Here is a 26133-nt window from a genome sequence, read left to right as displayed (position 1 = left end):
GTTGTCTATTTGGGTCTTTTGCCCATTTTATTTTTTGTTTTATGTATTTTTATAAGTTTTTTTTGATGTTTATTCATTTTTGAGAGACAGAGAGACAGAGCATGAGTGTGGGAGGAGCAGAGAGAGAGGGAGACACAGAATCCGAAGCAGCCTCCAGGCTCTGAGCTGTCAGCACAGAGCCTGACGCGGGGCTCAAACTCACAAGCTGTGAGATCATGACCTGAGCTGAAGTCGGACGCTCAACCGACTGAGCCACCCAGGCACCCCAATTTTATTATTTTAATGTTGATTTATTTTTGAGAGAGAGAGAGAGAGAGAGAGAGAGAGAGAGAGAGAGAAAGAACACGAGTGGGGGAGGGGCAGAGAGTGAGAGGGAGACACAGAATCTGAAGCAGGCTCCAGGCTCTGAGCTGTCAGCACAGAGCCTGACGTGGGGCTCGAACTCACAAGCTATGAAATCATGACGTGAGCTGAAGTTGGATGCTTAACCCGCTGAGCCACCCAGAAGCCCCACTTTTGCCCATTTTAATTGGATGGTTTTTTTTTTCTCCCTAATGGGTTCTTTGTATATTTTGGATATTTACCCTTTATTAGATACACGGTTTACAATTTTTCCCCATTTTGTAAGTTGTCTTCTTTTTTTTAACATTATTGATGGTTTCTTTTGTTGCGCAGAAGCTTTTTAGTTTGATTTAGTCACACTTGTTTATTTTTTATTTTGTTGCTTATGCTTTAGGTATCATATCTGAAAGATCATTACCAGTTCCTGGGTCAAGAAGTTCTTTTTCTAGGAATTTCCTGGTTTCATTTGAGTTAAGTCCTTAATTCATTTTGAGTTAATTTTTCTGAGTGTTGTAGAGCAGGGGTCTAGTTTCATTGTTTTACTTGTGAATATCCAATTTCTCTAGCACCATTTCTTGAAAAGACTGCCTTTTTAAAATTTATACAAAGCTTAGGCAGATGCTATGATCATTTTACATTTCTGCCCAAAATAATAGTTCTCAATAAATATTTGCCGCTTTGAGGTGTCTTTTTGAAGAGCTCATTAATCTGTGTTTCTCTTGCCCTGGAGGATTTATTTTAAAAGTACTCAGATGTATATATCTTTGAACATTTTATTTAAAGGCCTTTAGAGCAATTAATTGCATCTGCCAGTATGTTTGTAGGCACTAATATTTCACAGAGAGGCATACCTTTCTTGTTTCTTGAACACTATAATGAGCACATTGTGTGGCCAAGGGAATATTTTTTTAAGTTTCTTTATTTATTTTGAGATAAAAAAAAAAGAGAGAGAGAGAAACAAACAGCAGCGGAGGGGCAGAGAGAGAGAGAGAGACAATCCCAGCAAGCTTCATACTGTCAGCCAGAACCTGATGCAGCGGCTCAAATTCAGGAGCCGTTAAGATCATGACCTGAGCCAAAAATCAAGAGCTGGACGCTAAGGGGCTCCTGAGTAGGTCAGTTGGGTCACAATCTCACAGTTTCTGGGTTCGAGCCTTGCGTCAGTGTGGAGCCTGCTTGAGATTCTCTATTCCTCCTCTCTCTGCCCTTCCCCTCCCCATGCTCTTTCTCTCTCTCAAAAGAAATCAACTTTAAAAAAAAAAAAAAAAAGGAGTGGGACGAGTGAGTTTAGGCCACTGTGATGAGATGTCATTTGTATTACCTCAGCGGATTCCCAGGTACTTTGTGAGGTCAGTTCCATTATAATTTCCATTTTACCAATGAAGACTTTGAAGCTAGGAAGCTAAGAGGTATGATCTTTGCAAGGCCAAAGGAAAGTAATGCAGCCAGGACTGAAGTTTCGCGGTCTGGAAAGTTCATAAGAGCAGGAATGACGTCAAATTCTATTCCTCTTTTTACTCCTATCTAGAACCTCACACGGCAGATAGCCCATTTAATGAACTAAGTGATAATTGAACAAATAAATGGGGGGAAACACCCAACAGTAACCAGCAAGATAAGAATAGCTTCAAATTATTTGTGATTTCGTGTCTGGTGCTCAGCACTCCGTGGGTTTTGAGATATAGCAATTTATACAAATAAATATTTGTATAATGTCACATTTCTAACATTTAACTATGGTATCATAACTACCTTTAACTGACATTTTCTTTTCTTAACCATCTTTTACTCTTCTAGTTTGTCTGTCTTCGTAAAATATTGCTAAATTGAGAGCAGCACACCATCAGGAGCCTAGTTAAGTCTGAATAGTACATTATAATTGCATTGCTTATTTTATGTGTTATTTATTTTAGATAATATACCCCAGGAAGCTTTTGACTCCCGTTCATCTTGTCTTCCAGTAAAATACCCTGAGTCTGTCTTTTTTGCCTATTTATTTTGCTAATGCATTCCTGATATTCTGCCCTTCTGTATATGAATAACAATGCGGTATACCTTTATCTTCATGAACTTCCACTTTTATTTTCCTAATTTTGTCAAATTGTGTTATATTTCAATCCTTGTCCCTTTTTCTCTCCCTTCTCAACTTCATGTTAGCTCAAGATTTAATGAGCTTATTTTCTTCTGAAGCCTCAAAACCATTATAAAACTTTGAAGTATAGAAAATGATGTGTTTTCTCAACTTGGCTTGAGGCCGCATCTCTTGGCATTGTTATTTTCAAGACATGATATTTTCAGATTAAAAAAAACACAACACTTTAATGTTTATTTTTGAGAGCGACACAGAGTAGGAGTCAGGGAGGAGCAGAGAGAGAGGGAGACACAAGAATCTGAAGCAGGCTCCAGGCTCTGAGCTGTCAGCCCAGAGCCAGACGTGGGCTCAAAGTCACAAACCGGGAGATCATGACCTGAGCTGAAGTCAGATGCTTAACTGAGCCACTCAGGCGCCCCCCCCCCACCCATGACTCTATATATTTTCATATTGAAATCAACTCAGTCCATTTTTTTTGAAGGGGGGTGAGATATGGAAACCCTATTTAGTGTTTTTCCTTTACAAGTTAGTGCTGTGTTATAGAAAGAAAGCAAAACGTACATTGCTTCTTTTGTCCCTTTCTATTTGCTTACAAAAGTTAAAAAGCACATTCATCAGTTTATCTCACGCTGAAACTCAAATAGTTTCTTGACTTCAAGTTTGTACCCATTTTATTTATTATTATTATTTAATTCTTTTAATGTTTATTTATTTTTGAGAGAGACCGCATAAGCAGGGGAGGGGCAGAGAAAGAGGGAGACACAGAATCTGAAGCAGGTTCCACGCTCTGAGAACAGCGAGATCATGACCTGAGCTGAAGTTGGACGCTTAGCTAAGCCACCCAGGCACCCCAATTATTATTATTATTTTTTATGTTTATTTATTTTTGAGAGGGAGAGAGAGAGCAGAGGAGGGGCAGAGAGAGAAGGAGACACAGAATCTGAAGCAGGCTCCAGGCTCCGAGCCATCAGCACAGAGCCCGACACAGGGCTCGAGCTCACGGACCACGAGATCATGCCCTGAACCGAAGTCAGACGCTTAACTGACTGAGCCCACCCAGGCGCTCCAAGTTTATACTCATTTTCAACAAACCACAGATTACTCTTACTTCTCTCAGTGCTTCAGTCTGTAACATGCAGAATTCACTGTTAACATTAAGAAAGATGTGTTGTAATTATGGTCTATTTTGATTGGTTGCTCACCTCCTGCTATTTGCTCGGCACGGGCCTAACACTGATTAGGGAGAGCAAACTAACCTCTCCACTGGCTCAAACTAGAAGTTTCTGCTACTTCTAGGTCCACATTCATGCCCAACCACCAAACAAGGACAGCTTGGTTGCAGTACATGATTATATCACTCATTGGCAGTTCCATTTAAATGAATGGAACAAGGGATGCCTGGGTGGCTCAGTCGGTTAGGCTTCTGACTTCGGCTCAGGTCATGATCTCATGGTCCGTGGGTTCGAGCCCGGCGTCGGGCTCTGTGCTGACAGCTCCGAGCCTGGAGCCTGCTTCCGATTCTGTCTCTTTCTCTCTTTCTCCACCCCTCCCCTGCCCATGCACTGTCTCTCTCTGTCTCTCAAGAATAAATAAACCTTAAAAAACAATTAAATGAGTGGAACAGAATAACAGAGACATGCCTTTAAAGGACTCCCTCAAGTGCACGGGCCCAGGAACAAGTTAATATGTTTGTACATAACTCAGATTGTTTCTCTTCTGGCCTCACCTTTGGTATGTTGCAAAACTCCTCCCAAACTACTTAGACCTTCTGTCAACATGCAGCTAGCTGAACTTTTCTTCTGCCGTCTCCAACCACTGCCCACTTTATTTTCATGTGTTTTTCTTTTTCATAATCTTAATACCCAGAGAAGGGGTTCCTGTCAAAGGAGTGCTTTCTACCTTTTTGGACATTGATTAGACATTAAGTCTACTTGGTATAATCTTTCATGGTATTTTTGGCTCAGCAGTCCTGTTGTCCCCAGAATGTAGAGCTGTCTTACAGTTTTGTCTTTGCCCTAGTTGTGTCTCCCTATCTTTCCCTCGGTGTCTAACAGACCAGTCTAATTTCCCCTGGATTTCCTAATTTAACTGTTTTATTTTAAAATCTAGCATCGATTTCATTTCTTCATGCTGATCAATAAATATATTCCCTGAACTTTGCTGGTGATCAGTGTTGACCATTCAGTATTTCCCTACCTTTCCCTGATTTAAAGTTTTTAATCTCTGTTTCAAAAGAAGCATATTTCTAATGTTTCCTTGATGATCCTTTTTCTAAATTTCATTTCTCATTTATGTTATTTTGTTGCAACCATAAAATAATTGCAGATGCTTATATAGCTTTCTAAAAGCTTTCCATGTGTTACTCCTTAAAACAGCCCCCCACCTCCCCCCTCCAGAGTGGGTACCATTATTCTAATTCTATTTTAGAGATGGGGGCTCTGGGTAGCTCCTGGGTAGCTCAGACGGTTAAGCATCCAACTTCAGCTCAGGTCATGATCTCATGGTTTGTGAGTTCGAGCCGTGTGTCGGGCTCTGTGCTGACAGCTCAGAGCCTGGAGCCTGCTTCGGATTCTGTGTCTCCCTCTCTCTCTGTCCCTCTCCTACTCATGCTCGGTGGCTATCTCGCAAAATAAAAAATAAAAAGTAAAAAGTTAAAAAAAAAAAAAAAAGAAAGAAATGGTGACTCTGGAACACAGAGAGGTTAAGGAACTTGCCTAAAAATTTGCCAGGACTCCACTGTGGCACATTGGCTGGAGTCCATGGTTATAACCACTATGTAATATGACAGGATAATAGTAATACCTCTTACTATTATAATTCTTCATTAAGCCTAGTAAATATCCAGTGCTCCAGTCCCCTTATCAAAGGATAACTGTCCATAACATACGTCATTATTGCATGCAGGAACAGTCTCCTGTAACCCCTATAGACAGCTCTGGCTTGTGTGTTTCATGTTCTGTGTTGTCATGTTATTTCCCAGTGTCTTTCCCCCACGTCTTTTTACTTGAGTCACTTTGTTTACATTTAATTATCCAAGGTGGAAAATACAACTTCCCTTATTTCCATTTGCCCTCATTGAGCCCTGGGGATATTGCTAATAAGGTCTGACCAAAAAGTTACAAAGGATTTTTTGGGGCACCTGGGTGGCTCAGTTGGTTAAGCAAGCGACTTCAGCTCAGGTCATGATCTCGCCATTTCTGAGTTCAAGCCCTGCGTCGGGCTGTCTGCTGATAGCTTAGAGCCTGGAGCCGGTTTCAGATTCTGTGCCTCCGTCTCTCTCTCTGCCCCTTCCCCACTCCTGCTTTGTCTTGCTCCCTCAAAAATAAATAAACATTAAAAAAATTTTTTTTAAATGTTACAAAGAATTTTAACTCCTAGGTAGGGAAAAAAATAGAAAAGCAACCTATGATTTGAATAATGTGGAATTTGTGGTTTCTCTAATCGTGACTGTTGCTGACCCTGCAAGTGGATATTGCAGTTCTGTGTGCGTTACCTGCGCTGTGTCCCCAGTGTTTCTGTCACTGAGGGACAGTCTGATTCATACCGATTAGCACCCAGGTTGAAGCCTTCTCTTTGCTCGCCTCTTAGACTAAGAGGCTTCCGTGTAGAAATTGTCAGGTGAGGCCGTATGCTCTGTCAGAAAGCTGTCCGGGATCCTTACCCATGCGTAGAGCAGAGATGTAAAAGAGAAGTCCTTTCCCAAAGCTGAATAGTGCCCACATGTGCAGTGACAACTAGGTTCCCTCTAAACCCACATACACCTCAGTGTTCTGAGATTATAATTTTTATTTTTGCAAAACATGCGTGACTGTGGTTGAGAAAACACTTTCTGGAGAGGGCGTGTCAGCATCGTCTCTCCATTCTTCACTGGTCTTCCTTGCCCCACACTAGCCCCCTGTGCCTGAGCGGCTGCCGATCTGGTTCTGTATATATTTTGCTCAAATGTGCAAGACTTACCATGAACTCGTGCCTACCGAGGATGGGGCGAGATCCCTAGGCTCGATTCTTCCTGGTATGTGACGTCAGGCCAAATATAGCACTTCTGTTCCGTGGTTTGTTTCCGTACAGACGCTCAACAAGTTTTGTTCAACCTTGGACCACCCTGCGCATGACCCATGGTAGCACTCGGATGCTTCCAGTACCATGAGGTTCTTTCCAGACATTTTATTACACCCTCAGAGAACTTTCTTTCTCATGAACCCTATAAAAAAAAGTTACAGCCACAAAAGTTTTAAGGCAAATAGCTAAATATTTCACGTATATTACATATAGGGCTTACACCATTAATTTTGAATTTTGTGTATGACCCCCACAGAAATAGACTAAAGCCCACAAAAATTCTTGTTATTCAGTAAGTCAAAATGTTCCCTATTGAAATTAAAGCACAAGTAAAGTAATCCTGGAACTAAGAAATCTACATTTTCCATCTGTGTTCTATCATCTGTCTTCCTACCTTAAAAAATGTATTTTAATATTAAAGTTTCCAGATGTAAAATATGCCAAAGCAGCTATTTTATATAGTCTTCACAATAATGACTCTTGTTATATTGGGTAAACCTATCATAGGCTTATTTAGTTTAAACTGAAGGTGTATACTAATAGTCCGTTTATATTCATTCACTTATTCAGTTGGCAAACATGAGATGGGGCTCCCTGGGCCAGAGTGTGATGGATGACCAGGAAGCAGATTTCAACACACGTCTGCTCTCCAGAGCTCGTTCTCCAGTGGGAGATTGAAATGAGCATAAATTATTTTAATACAGTGTGATCAATCCTACAAAGAAAGAATAATTCATTCTAGGGTGTTGGTAAAATCCCTCTGAATGAGGTGACTTTCTGACTTTGCAAGATGATTCCCATTCTGCAGCCCCAGAAGAAGGGAGTGTATTTTAGTCTGAGAATAACATGTGAAAATATGAAAGGTGGGGCAGAGCCGACAGGCTCCCCCTGAGCCTGACAGGCCTTGACTGCCAATGATGTTACTGCCTAGAACAGTGCCTGGTAGCTACAAAATAAATGTTTGTAACGTGCAAATGTATTGTAAATATATGAGCACCTAAGCATATTTATAGTATGTAGTTTGAAGTAAGAGTATATTTTAACCGTCCTTTGTAGGAGGAGTTGGTGGGAGATGAGGCAGTAGAGGAGGGTTGGGTCATCTAGGGAAGGAGCTGGCATACAGGGGAATGGGCTTTGACCTTAGATGGAACTGGAAGCCAGAAATTCAGAAATGAGGGAATTTTTTAGCTTGGACTTAGACTTGGCTTTTAGAATGGGCCGTGGACCAGAGAAGCAGTTACATGTATAGATACAAAAACGGTATTGTATATTCAGTTTGGGAAGAGTTGAGTTGGAGGCACTTGGAGACCATTCTGGTTGAAATGTCCATGAGATGATTAGGAAGTGGTACTTGAAGTCAACTGGGAATAGTTAACCTGAGTTCTTGTTGCCCCTCACTAAGCCATACCATACATAGTCCTTACGTAAACTCTTACAATTCGGGTGCTCTGTGTGTGGGAAAGGGTAGGTTTGTTTATGCTTATTCTAAATTTTATGAAATGAGGGACACCTGGGTGGCTCAGTCGGTTAAGCGTCCAACTTCAGTTCAGGTCATGATCTCACAGTTTGGGAGTTCAAGCCCTGCATCGGGCTCAGTGCTGACAGCTCAGAGCCTGGAGCCTGCTTCCGAATCTGTGTCTCCCTCTCTCTCTACCCCTCCCCTGCTTGTGCTCTGTCTCTGTCTCAAAAATAAACAAACATTAAAAAACATAAAAAAGAAGCTCTGTGTACTCATTTCCTGGAATTCATGAAATATGGGAAGAGAAGTATCTTGATCCAGCAGCAACCAGCACGAGCACTGTGGTGTACTAGCTCCTGGTGTTTTTTTAAAGTACGTATTTTATACATAACATATTTGACATAGTTGCAGTCATAATGCATATCCCATTGGGTGTCTACTCTTGAAAGTTTACATTATACGTTATGTATTTTGCATGTTCTTAAAATTTTCACTAAAATCATTTCTGTAAACTTATTAAAACTTACAAATTCAGGTTGCTTTTTCTTATTAGTTTGCATATGTGTATGTTTGACAACGTATTGTATATTCCGGTAATATGGTTATGATCTACCAAGCTTTAAATTTTTTCCTTGAGAATCTGGCAATAAGTGTTATGCACTGTTCCCATTTCTGGGTCTTATTCAGTGTGTTTAGAATTCAGTCATCAAATCATCTTTAGGAAAGTGTTGCCATTATAATATTTGTTAAGCCTTGTTCCTCTGTCTCTTTTTTCCAGACATATGTTGGCATGATTTACATATACACACAATAGAGTCCTTCTAGCTGGTATTTTTTTTTTTTTTGAAAATGAATCTTTTGCTATTTCCAAATTGTTATCTTTTAGGAATTTCTTACCACAAAAAATAAAATTTTTTATTTTTATTCCATAAAACATTTGCTATTAATTCCAACAGTTGAAAATAAAAGTCGTTTCCTCTGACCTTTCACTGTCAGACTTGAGGTAGTCAATCCTTTCCGACTAAGTAGATTATTTGTTGGATATGATGTAGCAGCATTAAAGAAACATATTTGATTGAATGTTAAGCCCCAAACTCTGGAAGCCTTCTATTAAAGTCTGCAGAATATGAGAAGAATCAGATTTATTTTCGTATGGCCATTCCTGCATTTTGTGATATGTGCTGTGCATTTTCAAACTCTAGTCTTAAATCTTTTCTCATATATTCAAGGTTTTGAATGCTGTTGGTTTTCACACGTATTTACTGACAAAGAGAATTTATTTTTCTTGGTCTTTTACTTGCCAGGAAATATATGATGCTCTATGGACCGTACGGCTCTGACTTCGAAGCCCCAGCCCTACCTCTTTAATGCAAAAGCAGCTATTGAGGAAATGTGAATAGATGAGTGTGGAGACACAGTACAACTTTCTTTTTTTTTTAATTTTTTTTAATGTTTATTTATTTTTGAGAGAGGCAGAGTGCGAACGGGGAAGGGGCAGAGAGAGAGGGAGACACAGAATCGGAAGCAGGCTCCAGGCTCTGAGCCGTCAGCACAGAGCCTGACGCGGGGCTCGAACTTACAAACTGCGAGGTCATGACCAGAGCTGAAGGCGGACGCTTAACTGAATGAGCCCATTTGCAAATATGGGCAGCTGCCATGGGTTCTGCAGTAATAGGTAACAGGGAACAAACAAAGACGTCAGGCTAAAATATGACCAATCTACTAAAAACGCTCTTCCCTCTCTATTATTGTAGTTTATTTTAGCTCAGAATGAATGAGTTTTATTGCTCCATTTTTGATACCAGAAGCTTTCAGTATAAGTACCCTTACAGAAACATCTTTAACTACCCATCAGCTTGTATTATTTTCTCCTATCTTGGATTTTTAACTGGCATGGATTGTTGGAACACAGAAGTCGATTTCGAACTACACCAAAAAATGAACTCATATTTGGGTTGTTTTTTTTTTTAACTGAACATACATTCGTATGTCAACAAATTAAGTCATTAGTGTAGAAATTAGCATTAATAGCCCTTGTCCGATAATGGATTGGGATTTGGATCAAGTATAAGTTGTGACAGCCACGTTTGACCATTACTTCCACATTCTGCCATTTGTAAGCCTGCGCACTTTTCTTTTCCAAGAAAGTGAACTCCGCTGGAGATGTATACGCCTTTCTGCGGATTTCCCTTGGGCCCTTCGTGACACCTTGTATCTCTCAGATCACATTTTCTCAGTGTTCTATCTAATTACTACAGGTGGCCTGCACTCTCATTAGGGACAAAGCAAGCTTGCTCGGAAACCATGAATACGTATGTACACATTCAGCTTTCCAAATTCACACTAAACATTCCGATCCCAAAATTATTTTCTGTTCTCTTTCTTAAATTTTAAGATAAGAAAGGGTAAATTCCATTTTATCTTAAGATACCGCCATCCTTAATCAGGTTTTGTATGTTGTATAGTTCTCTGTATTTTTGTATTCTGTTGTTTTGCCAACTGAGAAACGTTTTCTGCCATTTACCTCCAGGGGAATGTAATGATCTGTGTGAGTTAGAATGCATTGTTGTAGGGTTATATATTTTTTAAAAAAATTTTTTTTTAACGTTTATTTTATTTTTGAGACAGAGAGAGACAGAGCATGAACGGGGGAGGGTCAGAGAGAGGGAGACACAGAATCTGAAACAGGCTCCAGGCTCTGAGCCATCAGCCCAGAGCCCGATGAGGGGCTCGAACTCACGGACCGTGAGATCGTGACCTGAGCCGAAGTCGGCCGCTTAACCGACTGAGCCACCCAGACGCCCCTGTAGGGTTATATTTTTAATGCTGGGAAACTTCATAAGCTGGTCCTAACCTACCATCTACCTGTGCTGTCCTCTACTTGCTCGTACTCCAGGCACCCCGGGTATGCCCACCATTCAAGAATTCACTCAGCCTTGTACCACCTTAACCTTCCTGTCTGGAAAATGGTCATGAATGTGTTCTCTGAGGCTCCACTTAAGGATGCTTTCTTTTGTACCTCCCCAGGCAGAGTTACCTGCTTACTCTGCTAACACTGGCTTTTCCTCATTAAACTAGGACTTCATCATCTTTAGTGATCAGTCCCCTGTCACAAACATCACCTGTCCCTTATCAGAGTGCCTTGTGACAAGCACATTGAGTGCGTAATAATTACATTTTGCAGAATGAACACATGAAGGAAAGGTAAGACACTGCTCATCGCAGACTCTTTAATCATATTTTCTTTGTTGATTTTCTCTTTAGGTATTCTTGAAGTTTTGCACTGTGTGTTAGTAGAAAGTCCAGAAGCCCTAAATATTATCAAAGAAGGACACATTAAATCCATAATCTCCCTTTTAGACAAGCATGGAAGAAACCACAAGGTAAGGGAAGCATTTTACTGCCATGAATGAACTCTGGCATACTTTTAAATACATTTTTAAAATAAGACAACTTATAAAAGGCGTTTCAAGTGATTCATGAGTATTTTTCATTTCTCAATTGCAATCAAAATATTATTTAGCGCTTATTTTTTTTAGCACCAATGGGGCACCATGCAATTCTCAGTTGGTATGTAAGAGAAACTTGTAAAGTCCACTTGTGAGTGGACTCATGGCTGCCATGCTCAAACGGCTGGGTCAGAGGGAATGTGTTTGTGTTCACAAAAAGTGCTGGGATACTTGAATCTGAGAAGGGACTTAGTCAGCTGGAAGTGATTGCTTTTTTTCAGGTTCTGGACGTCTTGTGCTCTCTCTGCGTCTGCCACGGAGTAGCGGTCCGTTCCAACCAGCATCTCATCTGCGACAATCTGCTGCCGGGAAGAGATCTGCTTCTGCAGACACGTCTTGTAAACCACGTTAGCAGGTAGATTCACAAGGACAACGTCACCAAATAGGCGGCATAACAGAGCGATTCATGTTCTGGCTCTATAGCTAAGGCATCGTACGGTCCATTTGTTTTATTAGGATATTTTACGTATTCCCCCAGCGAATAGTGCAGTTTTTCTATCAGTCAGATGGTATAATAATCATAATCATAATCATAATCATAATAGGTGAACCAAGCAGAATATGCATTTATCCCAAAGATGTTAGCTTTCATCCACTCTCATGGTTCTCACTGATGTCCTTGGGAGCGGGCTGGCCTTTATACAGGGACAGAGTTGTATATACTTATGTTTTGTGCTTTCTTAGAATATGAACAAAAACGCTACACTTCGATGCCAGTGTTGAAGTGGCCACTGTGTATAGTAAAAAAGTTGAATTGGGATGTCCAACATATGATAAATACCATAAAAAAAAATAAAGTTGCGTTTTTGGTTAGACATTCCCTCCAGGGTTATCACACATCCCTTGACTGCTGTATGCCAGACACTATTCCATGGACTTTCTATGTATTCCACACCGTGTTTGTACTAGGTTCAACTAGTCCAGTGGGGTACCGCTATGTGCATTCCGTAGATTAAAATGTTGGACTGGAAATGGAGCTCAAGTCTAACTCTGGAGGCTGAGCTCTTAAACACCGAGCCATGCTGCCTTCCTTATACAAAGTATAATAATAATAATAATAATAATAATAATAATAATACAGATTACAATTAAGAAAATAGTGTGTGTGATAGTAATAATTTTGATATACTGTATCTAGCAGCTATCTGGGAACTATCCCCCACCTTACCCTGTTTGAAACAAAAATGTAGGGTTTGGTGTATATTTCTATATTGTGTTTTTTAACACAAGTGATTTAAGAACTTTCTGAGTGGCTGCTTGTATAATAGACATGCTGTTATTGAGAGGTATTTCCTGAGATTGTCGCTAATCTTTACCGTTCACATAGGGTCTAAGTCCCTCAGGAAGCAGAATTAAATGCAACTCCCTAGGAATCCCTCTGCCCTCAGCGAGGCATAGAGAACAACAAAGCTGATTATCACTCTGGTTCCTTTACCAACAAGATGGCTTGCTTCAGCCTCGTTCCCTATCTGACACAGAGCTTAGTTAGGGACAATGTCTAAGTGTCCTGAATTAATAATGCCATGGGTCCAAAAGGCCTGTGATACTGAGTGTCCCATCTTGAACATGATCAGTGATATGAAATGTGCAGAAGAGCAATGAAGAAACCATAATCTTAGACTCCTGAACGATATTTCCAAGAAATCCGAAAAGCAAGCACCAGTTACCGGCTGTTAACTCTAAGGCTGGCTGTCACCGCCTACCGCATCAGCGACTTAGTAATTTTGTAGTACTGAAGGAAAACATATATTTAACGTATTGCATCTTGGAGAAAGGTTTGTCCGGAGTTTCTCATGTGCTGTTTGTCTCTCTTTAAAAGCATGAGACCCAATATTTTTCTGGGCGTCAGTGAAGGGTCCGCCCAGTATAAGAAGTGGTACTATGAGCTGATGGTGGACCACACGGAGCCGTTCGTGACTGCCGAAGCCACTCACCTGAGGGTGGGCTGGGCGTCCACCGAAGGGTACTCTCCCTACCCTGGAGGCGGTGAGGAGTGGGGTGGCAATGGAGTTGGAGACGATCTCTTTTCCTACGGATTTGATGGCCTTCACCTCTGGTCAGGTCAGCACCCTCTGTGTCTTCCCCCCGCATCCGCATGAGAAATCTGTTGCCCTTGCTCTGTGTTTCCGAAAGCTATCGGTGCTGTGTGTATAATCAAATACGTTTATTATTCAGAAATTTAACATGGAGGGGCGCCTGGGAGTGGCTCAGGCGGTTAAGCGTCCGACTTTGGCTCAGGTCAAGATCTTAGGATCTGTGGGTTTGAGCCCCCGTATCAGGTTCCGTGCTGACAGCTCGGAGCCTGGAGCCTGCTTCGGATTCTGTGTCTCTCTCTGTCTCTGCCCCTCCCCCATTCACAGCCTCTCTCTGTGTCTCAAAAATGAATAAACGTTTAAAAAATTAAAAATAAAAAGAAATTTAACATGGAAACAATGAGTGAGAATGTTAAATAAAACTCAGAGGGAGAGAAAGAAAACTCTTACAATTATAGTACATTTCCAAAAGACTGTACTGTTGATGAACAGTGTGTTAGAAAAGTGGGGTTTGATTCACAAATCAAGTGCAAAAAAGAAAAAAAAAAAAAACAAATGTATGTGTTTCCTACTTGCTTTAGCAGGTGTGTGCAAAGCTTCAGCTTCCGATATAAAAGCCAAAGAACAGATCCCAGAAAATAATTGGGAGAAATAGACTAAGTTCCACCTCCTGGTAAATAATGTTATGTCAGGAATCCATCATCTGTGAAGTGTATTGTGAGGAGTCGGTTTATTTTTATTATCTTATTTATTTATTTTTAGCATCTATTTATTTTTGAGAGAGAAAGAAAGAGCACGAGCGGGGGAGGGGCAGGGAGCGAATGGGGGACAGAGGATCCGAAGTTGACTCCGGGCTGAGAGCAGAGAGCCCAATGCGGGACTCAAACTCATGAACTGTGAGATCGTGACCTGAGCCAAAGTCAGAAGTTTAATAGACTGAACCAGCCAGGCGCCCCAAGGAGTCAGTTTATAATCAAATGACGCTTTGTGTGGAACTGTTTAAAAATAATACCTCCTTCCATTCACATCTACTTCCTAAAGGCGTCCCCCGTTAAATTTTGAAATACCTTTCTGAATTTCTCTATTTATAAACAAGCATATGTCTATAAGTGGCAGGCATGATTATTTTCAGGAAACCACATTTAGGAGTGCAAAAATATAACTGAAGAAAAAGAACATCTTAAGCAACAACAAATAAAAAAATAACATCTTAGTCTTTGAGTACTAGTTATATCAAGTGGCAGAAAATATTTGTCAATGCAAGGGAAATGCAGGCATTTCAGGGTTTTCTCTGTCAAGTAAGGAGCTTGGCTGAGATTTTTCATCCTAACGTGGGGGCCTGTAGTTGGGGCCCAGGGAGCAGTGCGCCTGTCTTGACACGCAGTGGATTGTTCTGGCCCGACTATAGTCAGAGCTTCTGTTCCTGTAGTATGCTTTTCCTGCTGACCACACGAAGGCAATGACCACTAAGTGCAGAAGGCCTAACAAACATAAAATAGGGGTAATGTCTCTCTCATAATACATTTTCACTCTCACCCTTCAGTTTTACTATCTTCTCTCTTTACTTCCTGGTATGCTTCCGCATGACTTGGGTACTCAGGTGAATGAATGAAACGTGTTAACTTGTTTTCCCAGTACACAGAGATTAGGGGAGAGGGGAGATTACTCTGATAAAACAATGCTGAATTGGTTCTAATTATTTTAGCCGTATAATGCCACCTTACCATTTTCATTTTTGCATTTAGCTTGAAGCTTTTTCTTTCAACACACAAAAAGAACCCAGTGCTCCTGGAATTGACCTGTGATGCATTATACTTTTTATTATGCGGTCTCTGTTAAAGAAAACAGCAGCAACAACAACAAAAATATTCAGTGAACCTGTGAACATATATCACTGAAAGGAGGATAGGTTGTAGAAGTTCAGGAGAAAATCATTTGAACCTTTATATCAGGAGAAAACATTCAATTGCTTTTTAAATGGCAAGGAAGTACGCACTGTGTCTTGCCTGTAGTTGAAAGGTGTGGGTTTTTTTCAGCTACTGGGATCTGTCAGTCAACAACAAAAAGAAATAAAAGGCATCCACCTTAGTAAGGAAGAAGTCGAACTTTCACTGTTTGCCGATGACATAATATTATATATAGAAAACCTGAAACATTCCACCAGGAAAAATACTAGGACTGATACATGAATTAAGTAAAGTCACAGGATACAAAATCAACGTGCAGAAATCTGTTGCATTTCTGCACACCAGTAATGAAGCAGCAGAAAGAGAAATGAAGAAAACAGTCCCATTTACAATTGCACCAAAAGCAGTAAGATAAAGCTAACCAAAGAAATAAAAGACCTGTACTCTGCAAACTGTAAAAAATATGAAATAAATTTAAGATGACATGAATGGAGAGACATTCTATGCTCGTGGAATGGAAGAGCGGATATTGTTAAAATATCTGTACAACCCAAAGCAATCGCATTCGGTGATATCGCTATCAAAATACCAATAGCATTTTTTCCACAGAACTAGAAGAAAAAAAATCCTGGCATGTGTATGAAATCAGGAAATACTCCAAATTGCCAAAACCATCGTGGAAAAGCAAAGCAAAGCTGGAGATATCACAGTTCCAGACTTCAAGCCATATTACAAAACTGTAGTGATCAAAACTATATGGTACTGGCACGAAAATAGACACATAGATCAGTGGAGCAGAAGAGAACACCCAGAAATGAACCCATAATTATATGGTCACTTAATCTTCAACAAAGCAGGAAAGAATATGCAATGGGAGAAAGACAGCCTCTTCAACAAATAGTGTTGGGAAAACCACACAGCTACGTGCAAAAGAGTGAAACTAAACCACTTTCTTTCACCAGATACAAAATAAATTCAAGATGGGTTAACGACCTACATGTGAAACTTGACACATCAAAAATCCTAGAAGAGAGCACAGGCAGAAATTTCTCTGACACCAGCCATATTAAATGCTTCCTTTTTTAATTTTTTTTTTTTTTTTTTTTTTTAGCATTTATTCATCTTTGAGAGACAGAGACAGAGCGTGAGTGGGGAGGAGCAGAGAGAGAGGGGAGACACAGAATCCAAAGCAGGCTCCAGGCTCTGAGCCATTAGCACAGAGCCTGATGCGGGACCCGAACTCACTAACTGCGAGATCATGACTTGAGCCGAAGTCGGGTGCTTAACCGACTGAGCCACCCAGGCGTCCCTTAAATGCTTTCTTAATTTTAGATTCAGAGTCAACAAAGACAAAACTAAATCAGTTGGCTTCTGACTGATTTATTAAGGTCAGAGTCATAGTAATTCAGATCATTTTCTTGGGGTTACGCTCCTATTCTTTTTAATAGTGAAAGTAGAATTAAATCTGTGATTTCTGGTATAGAGCATGTTCTCTACCGCTCAACTTTCTGTAATTAAAGACTGGTGACGTCTTCTGGAATGAGAATTGGGCTCATCAGCAAAAGTTTGGAGCTGTGTCTTCACTTATTCTTTTCCAGTTTAAACTTTGCACAGAGTTGCTACATTCTGTGAATGCAGAACTGGGTTTTCGGCATCCAAGTCCCAAGTGTTTGTAAGGGAGGGCCAAAAGTGAGATGAGTCTCGGAGCATTTAAATACGGAAGTGTGGAGGAATGTCATAGAAGAGTGGAGGAGAAAGATGGGTACAGATTTCCAATCCAGGACCGGTAAATCACACTGCTGCTGTCTTCCTTTGTGGCTAATGCGGAGGACAGGAATGTAGTTCTAATATGGATATGATAGGTTTGCTTACATGAAACCTGAAAATGCTTCCCAGTGGATTCAACAGTGTGAGTGCCATTTAAATTGTGGACCTCAGGTTGTGCACTAGTGATCCTCTCTGTCTTCCCTTTTTGTTTCAGGCATCACAAGAGAGTTTGCCATGGTGACTTTTAGTCCTCAGCATTAGCATAATAACATCCCTCAGTCTGAGCAGTATATTTGGTGTATAGTAAATATCTGTGTAATAACATTTTCATCTTGATACAAAGAAGGGTATAGATCTTTTGACGTGAGTTACATTGCTTTTATATGATGTTTTTAAAAAGCTCCCTTGGGGCACCTGGGCGGCTCAGTTGGTTAAGCATCCAGCTTCGATTCAGATCATGATCTCACAGTTTGGGAGTTCAAGCCCTGCATCGGGCTCTGTGCTGACATCTTGGAGCCTGGAGCCTGCTTTGGATTCTGTGTCTCCCTCTCTCTCTGCCCCTCCCGTGCTCACGCTCTTTCTCTGTCACTCTCTTTCAAAAATAAATAAACATTGAAAGGCTCTCTTTAGGGAATTCTAAAAGTACCACTTGATAATGAATTTATTGCTTGCAGATTTGATTACTGATAAAAGTCAAGACTTACACAAAATTTAAAAAGTCTATATCTTCTGCCAGTGGCATTTCAGATATGCTGCTGGTAAAAAATTTGGCATGCTGGAAATTCAAAAAAGGTCTTATAAAAATGCAAATCTTGTATCATGACATCTATTTTTGTCTTTGCTCAAATTGGGAAATTTTGTATGCATTTATGAGCATGTGTATTTGAGAAAGCCTCACCTTCTTGTCTGCCTGTGTGCCCACGGAGACTAATTAGCAAAGGAGTTTTGACATAGTCAAGAATGAGCGTAGGCCACAGGTTGGCTGGGGCAGGAAATGACATTTATCAAATAATCATTTCACGCCTCAACTTGCATCCTGCTGCATTTAGGAAGCCAACCAAGATCTTGTGTGAAATCAATTGTAAAAACAAACCAGTTGGTATACACTTGCCTCTCAGCAAACAGTGCACGAATGAACACACTTTCTGCTTTCATTATCCTCATATATTTTTATTTTATAAAACAAAGGGAATTTAATATTTGGCAAGGGGACTGACATGCAACTCCTGGTGTTCTTTTAAACCATTGATTTAATCATTATTACAACTCTGCAAGGTTATGGCATTTGGCTTTATAAGAAATCAAGGTCTACAGAGGTTATGTAATGGGCTGATGGTCATACAGATGGTAGTTTGTAAAACATCTGTTTGAACTCAGATCTCTCCCTGGAGCTTTTTCTCTGACATCATCATGTTATCAGCTCTGAGATGATTTGTGCATCAAATGCCATTCATCTCCATGCAGAATTCTCTGCATATGAGAAGGCCCGTTTTATAGTAAAGATAGCAGCATGGCTTCCCCCAAAAAGCAACAGCTTTTGGACAAAAGATTTAATATATAACATTAAGAGGCATTCAAGACTTATTCTCTTCCAGTATTGTGCATTGATTTGTCACTACCGATTCAGATCTTTGGCTCTGAAGATGATGCTGTGAGGAAAAAAAAAAAAAAAAAGTCACCTCTGTTACTGTTTTTCCTCCATAGGTTGTATTGCACGTACTGTAAGCTCACCGAATCAACATCTCTTGAGAACTGACGATGTCATCAGTTGCTGTTTAGATCTGAGCGCCCCAAGCATCTCATTCCGAATTAACGGGCAACCTGTTCAAGGAATGTTTGAGAATTTCAACATCGATGGCCTCTTCTTTCCAGTTGTTAGTTTCTCTGCAGGAATAAAGTTAGTATTTCTGTGTGTTTTTTGGTCTGTGTCCCTTTTGACTTCTCATTCTTTCACAGAAGACTCTGTACTGCCATCACCCACGCTTCCCTAACCTTCTCTCTCACCCCTGGGGCATCTGCCCCCGGGGCATTTTGCTAGTGCCTTGGAAGAAGAGGTAAGATTCACCCCAGAGGGGCATCTCGAGGGGCTGAATGCTCTGTCCACCTATTCTGCCATTTAGACGGAGCCATCTGCTAAACCTCTCCCAAATAGTGTTCTGGAATATTTCAAGGCAATTTAAGTTTACTTTTTATTTAATAAAGGAAAATGAACTATATTATGTAAGAAAGTACCACTTATTTTCTTATACTTATTTTCATCAGTTTTTCTTTTCTTGTCATCATCTTCCCCCACCCTACTCCAAACCCCCTGATTCTACAGAAAGTAAATGGATTTTTTTTTTCATCAGGTTGAGATATCTCCTCTGTGTTACCCTCTACCTGTTACACTTGTAAGTTATCTTCCTGTGATCAGCTGGGTCAAGATGGTTTCTTCTAACTTTCTGCCTTCTTGCTATTACCAGATGGAAAGAGATAAATGATAATTCTTTGGAGTTCTACAAAGAACACTTTAACAAGCATCGGTCTGTTGTGATAAGGGGCCACGTTGTCACCTATTAATATATGCATATAGCTAACTGATGAGAATGGCTCTCTTATTACGACTGGTCATCGAGTTATTCTGGTTATTCTTTCCATTTGAATTCTATCCACATGAATAATTCACGGTTACAGAAGCACCATATTGAAGAGGGGACAGAGAAAGCATGAATTATTAGCTATCCACACACCAGTGACCTTTGCTGGTGTATTCATACAAATTGTATTTCTTTTTATAATTTTTAAAACTTAAAAATTTTAGTTTAAAAATTTTAGTTGTCCTCATTTTTTGCTCTTTGCTTTTTATTTTATTTACTAATTTATTATTCCTGTTATTCGTGGCCTAGAACTGAAGCAGAGAAATTAGAAAAAAAATTTCAAGGAAAAGGAAATTTTGATTTTCCTTTTTTTTTAAAAAAAAATTAATGTTTATTTATTTTTGAGAGAAAGAGAGACAAAGCATAAGCAGGGGAGGGGCAGAGAGAGAGGGAGGCACAGAATCTGAAGCAGGTTCCAGGCTCTGAGCTGTCAGCACAGAGCCGGACGCAGGGCTCGAACTCATGAACTGTGAGATCATGACCTGGGCCGAAGTCGGATGCTTACCTGACTGAGCCACCCAGGCACCCCTGATTTTATTTTATAAGCTGAGCACCCCATCATTTAGCTATGTTTCGAAAAGTGTTGTTCAATGGAACTTGGATTAAATTATTTCTGATATAATCATTTCGATGTATAAAAGATTTTAGTAAGACTTTTTTGTCGTCGAATAAGAAATAAGGTTACCTTCTTTCTTTTACAAATGAAATATCATTTGAGTTCCCTTTAAGGAATTTCACTGAGAAGTTGGACGCTGGAAAGTGACTTTTTTTTTTTTTTTTTTTTTGAAATCAGACCTCACCCAGTCCTGTAATTGAAAATACATAGATATTTAGATAATGTCTCCTCTTTCTCAGTTGACTGTTTTGGCCCCTTGAGACATTCAGTGACCCATTACTGTGTACAGGCATTTCATTCCCAAAGGAGTCTGTTGTGTGTGATTTTGCTATTTCTTCAGTGAATGATAGTTTTCCCTGACCCAGCAACGTCGTTTAATCCATTTTTTCCTGTGATCCCAGTTTATCTTTTGTGCTTAGAGGCTCTTAGGCTCTATGGCACCCACATTATGATGGTGCTTGGGGGAAAAGTGTGGTGTGTGATAAAGTTAATTTTGTGCTGAGAATTTACTCCTCGTCTTTTGCTGATGAGGCGACTTGCTATACACACCAGAGCTGTCACTGACCCTGGCACGCATCCTTTTTAGGGTACGCTTTCTGCTTGGGGGGAGACATGGAGAATTTAAATTCCTTCCTCCACCTGGGTATGCTCCTTGTTATGAAGCTGTTCTGCCAAAAGAGAAGTTGAAAGTGGAACACAGCAGAGAATACAAGCAAGAAAGAACTTACACCCGAGACCTGCTGGGCCCCACGGTTTCCCTGACGCAGGCCGCCTTCACACCAATCCCTGTGGACACCAGCCAGGTACGCGGAGCAGGTGTAATGGCGGCCACCCGGAGCAGGTGTAGTGGCGGCCACTTGTACCGCCACACTGTTGTACTGTTCTCATGTGCCATGGTTTTCCGACGCTTTTGTCCGCAACCCTCAGGAATGCATCTGACAGTCATACGATTCATGTGTATAATTGAAGCACATTTCATAAAAACAATGCTTACCTTTACCACTTCCTCTCATCTATTTTCCGTTTGATTTGATTCTATTTTTTTTAAGGGTGGTCTCAAGCCACTACATTGATTTCCTGATGCGCTAATGTGGGTCACACCTGGAGGTAATGGATGCTAATTTTAGGGTGTAGTTTTTTTAAAATTTCTCCTCCCATCTCGATACACTATTATTTTAAAGCAATTTAACTGAACTTTTTCTTAGGTAGAGATTGAGATTGTGGGCTTTGAAGTGAGTCATAGCACCCAGGGTCAAATGCTTTCTTTGGGACCTTGAGGAAGTTACTCCCCTCGTCGATTAGGATCCTAAGGGTATGGTTAATAAATAACACGTTAGCACAATACTTTGCAAACAGGCACCCAAGAAATATTAGCCTTCATTCTTGCTTTTCTGTTTCATAGATATGTACATATCCCGACACAGACAATGAATTAACTAAATATGGCTCTATCTTGACACTGAAGTAACTTCAATAAGGTTGGTTAGATATTGAAAGTTTGTATTACTTTCGAAGATCCAAGGGATTGCTTCTAGATCCTGAAGTAGAATTAATACCAGGCCTCAGAGGGTCCAGTTGTTTGGCGAACGCTTGCTTAGCTCCTGGCATCCTCTTTTCTGTCTCGTCATGCTGAATTTTTATATTATTTAGTAAAAGGAGCAAGCTTTGTTCATGCCTAAAGCTTACTGTGTGTTGTTTCTGGCTGCACGGTGGCAGGATAGATGTGGTGCTTCCAAAGTGTGGTAGTAAACACGATTAGGAGGATGGAACTGGGCCGGGAGGGACGGTTGGATTCTGCGGTGAGAACACATTGAGGATTTCCCGAGACCTAGAGTATCTCTACCGTTGTGGGGAAAGGGAGCAGTGACAGCCTGCATTTCTGGGGCAACTGCCTCATCAGCGAACGTTGTGGGCAATCGCCTGCCCTCTGTTTGTGGAGGGGACTGGCTGTGGGGTGACACAGAAGTGCGTCACCAGACCAACCAAGCCCTCTCCTTGAAAACCATTCGTGTTCTTTGTGAAGAGGTCATTAAACTTTCTCTTTTTAAAATATTTATTTTTGATAGAGAAAGTGGGGGAAGGGGAGAGAATGGGAGACAGAGGATCTTAAGCAGGCTCTGCGCTGACAGCCAAGGGCCCAGCGGGGGCTGGAACTCATGAAACATGAGGTGATGATCTCAGCTGAAGGGTGCTTAACCGACTGAGCCACCCAGGCACCCCTAAACTTCCTCATTTTAATGAGAGCATGTAAAGATAGTTTTCCTTTAGAAGCTCATACTTGGAAACCAATGAGAGTGGTAGAGTTGAGTTAAGGGAAAACATACATCACTACAACCAGGTATTTACAGACTCAGAGAGCCTATGGATTATCCTTTGGCCACTGAATCGCCTTCATTCTGGCCTATGGGGAATGGCCATGTTGGTTTAAGAACTTTGAGGTGATTTCTCTTTTAAGTGATGCACACTTTGGTAGCTATATCCCACGCCCATGAAGGCATCTTTCTTAATGCTGACTGCCCCCACCAACACTCTCTTTTCCTTCTTCCCAACTTCTCATATATTCCCTTGGAAACATAAGCTGTCCCACCAAAGTCTCCAAATTACCTAAAAAATGTTTAGCTATACCTAATTATATTTTAATAACTACATTAGAATGTTTAGAACCTCGTTCTATTAGTTTGGACGGTTTATGATGGTTTTATTTGGTTCAGCTCACTGTGAGGATAGTTAGCACTGTTTTATTGCATTTGTTTCTGATGTCTGTCTGTCTTTCTTTCTTTCTTTCTTTCTTTCTCTCTTTCTCTCTTTCTCTCTTTCTCTCTTTCTCTCTTTCTCTCTTTCTTTCTCTTTCTCTCTTTCTCTCTCTCTCTCTCTTTCTCTCTCTCTCCCTCTCTTTCCTTTTCTTTTCTTGTAATTTTAGATTGTGTTACCTCCTCACCTGGAGAGAATAAGAGAAAAACTGGCAGAGAATATCCATGAACTCTGGGTTATGAATAAAATTGAACTTGGCTGGCAGTATGGTCCGGTAAGTAATTTTGAAATTTATTTTCAGACTTGTTAGTACATCTTTCCGAAAACCTAACTTTTTCTCACTCATCCTGCTATGTGGCAACATGAATCGATTAGATTGATTTTTCCCCTTACATATTAGTTTTTGTCCAGTTTTTCATTACAAGAGGGGACAACATTATTGGCGTGTCTGTTGAAGGATGGCTTGCTTGCATAGACAATTGAAAAGTTGTCATTCTTTAGGCTGAAAGTTATATTTTTAAATCAAGGTTAACATATACAGACAATAAGCATTGATTTCTAAGCCACTTGGAAAAAAAAAACCACCTCATTGAAATTGAGAGTGAAAGCTGAAAATGAAAAGAAATCAGTCATTTTTCTTTTCCCCTCCCTGGTGTTTTACTTCTTTTAGTCTTAACTGTGTGTAGCGGTCAGTACGGAGCCTGTGGGCAGAGGGTCATAGTTGATTTCATAGGTGGAAAATAGGCTGAGATACAATGATTGAATATATTTCCAACTTCGTATTTAAAGATCTCCGTTTATAGTTTGTCAGTAGAATTTAGATTAAGGAGAAAAAGCACTTCCTATGCGATTCCATGTATCCTAGACTTATTTTTAGCAGGACTGTGGAAATACTTTTATTTGTATAATGTTATTAGTCTAAATATCCCAAAGATTGTACTTTCTTTGACTGAATATAGAAATAGGTGTATTCATTCTGTCGTAATTTATCGCATTGAGCTTTATTTTTTTTTAATTTTTTTTAATAATTTTTTTTCACGTGTATTTATTTTTGGGACCGAGAGAGACAGAGCATGAGCGGGGGAGGGGCAGAGAGAGAGGGAGACCCAGAACCGGAAGCAGGCTCCAGGCTCCGAGCCGGCGGCCCAGAGCCCGACGCGGGGCTCGAACTCACGGACCGCGAGATCGTGACCCGAGCCGAAGTCGGACGCTTAACCGACTGCGCCACCCCGGCGCCCCTATCGCATTGAGCTTTAAATAAAGAACATTTAGGATTAGTGTTAGTGGTGATACCGCGTGATACCCCATGTTAGCGGTAATGCTGTATGATACTCTACTTCCTCACATTTATGTATTATTTAGATGAATACATTTTCACTTTCCATTTTCACATACAATCTCGCAGGTTCCTGGATTAAATTTTCACAACAGTGCGCTGGGCTATGTGTTATTTCAGTTTTACGGGTGATGATGTCTCCTCTGAGAGTCCTCACAGAGGGAAGGGCCTTGAGAGCAGTCACAGGGATCGTCAGGAGCTAGGACGGGGATCCAGATTTTCTAGCTTCTAGTCTGGAACTGTTTGCGCTGTAAGATCTGCCGAGGCTCTTGACAGTCCCTGAGGTAGGAGATGGTGAGTTTCACAACTGTGTGCCTGGCAGTGGGGAAGGAGAGACATGACTGCAAGACGCGTTTTAGAGTTCAAGTATCGGATATGGATGAGAGAGGGAGGGAAGTCTGGGCAGATTTTTGGTTTTAGCTTGGACCTTTGAGAGGACAGTAGTGTTATTCTCTGGTATAGATGATAGAGGGGAAGAGGACATAACGTAAATGGGGAGTAGAGTATCGGGACTTCGACACATTCACTTCTACTTTTATGTTTAGAATTCATGTAAAATCCTGTGATTCTAGATTTCATTTCCAGAGTCACACATTTAGTCACGTACATATTGTATATGCTTTTGCCTAAGTCCTGTTCATTTGTAAAGATCACTAGGAAGAAAAAAACAATATGTTATTTTTAACATAGTGATGCCTGAAGAGTTTTTTAAAACAATTTTTGCTCACGTTTGCACACTTTTTATGTGGAGTTTCTAGAACCTGGTAATTATTCCCATGGAGTAATTTGTACCCTAACAGCATTTGACTGTCATCTAGTGCTACGATGTACCAATGCCCGTGTCACTTGGGTCTCCAAGAAGATAAAAAAAAAAAAAAGTATTTAGTAATGTAAGGATCTAGAACAGATTTCTTACTAATTGATTCCTAAAGTCTTGAATTCTGTTTACTCTTATTGCTAATATACACTTTTAAGGATTAATGTGAAAAGTGCCTGTATTAGGCTGATTTTGTTAAGGTGAAGGAATGATTTGTGTTACCTGGAGGTTGCAGCGGGTGAGATCGACAACCGGAACCATCTCAAAGATCAGTCATGCTGCTGATTGACGTCTCCAGTCCGTTTGGCTCTAAACACATAAAATGACTATACGTGAAAACTAAATCATCACTGCACCTTCTTACATAGAATTCATTTCAATTTACAAAACATTTGTTAAGTGCCTGTCACGTGTCAGGCATGTTCTAGGTGCTGGGAATACAGCAAAGAACAAAAGAGAACAAAATCCCTGTTTCTGTGGCCTTACTTTCTAGTGCCAGGAGATAGACAATACAGTAAAGTATCCGGTCCGGCAGACCAGAATTTTTTAGCAGGTGGAATTTGTTATGGAAGAAAAAGAAAGTGTAGGGTGAGCGGGCAGATGGCCGCATTGGGAAGGTGGATAGGATAAACCTGGTTGAGAAAATAAGATTTAAACAAATGCGGGAGGGGGCTGGTGGGGGGCGAGCTGTGGGTGTCCGAGTAGAGCAGGCATGGGACCTGGGGCCAGGAACTGTGACAAACAGAACAGGGGGCCCAGAGAACGCCAAGTTTTACCACTGACCTCAAACATTAATGTGCCAGGGGGGG

The 26133-nt window shown here is 40.6% G+C and overlaps 1 protein-coding gene across 2 annotated transcripts in view; it reads left to right on the top strand.

Annotated features, from left to right (window-relative positions):
- Nucleotides 1-26133, top strand: part of RYR2 (ryanodine receptor 2) — a 754822-nt gene that overhangs the window by 410360 nt on the left and 318329 nt on the right. For both annotated transcript variants that reach the window (XM_049646094.1, XM_049646095.1), the window contains 6 exons: nt 11217-11335; nt 11683-11816; nt 13281-13522; nt 18873-19065; nt 21007-21223; nt 23341-23445. In XM_049646094.1, coding sequence (XP_049502051.1) covers nt 11217-11335; nt 11683-11816; nt 13281-13522; nt 18873-19065; nt 21007-21223; nt 23341-23445 — 1010 coding nt within the window. The remainder of the gene's footprint in view (nt 1-11216; nt 11336-11682; nt 11817-13280; nt 13523-18872; nt 19066-21006; nt 21224-23340; nt 23446-26133) is intronic.

Source organism: Panthera uncia, chromosome D2 (assembly GCF_023721935.1).
Source record: "Panthera uncia isolate 11264 chromosome D2, Puncia_PCG_1.0, whole genome shotgun sequence".
Classification (NCBI taxonomy): Eukaryota; Metazoa; Chordata; class Mammalia; order Carnivora; family Felidae; genus Panthera; species Panthera uncia.
This window is presented reverse-complemented; position numbering and strand designations above follow the sequence as displayed.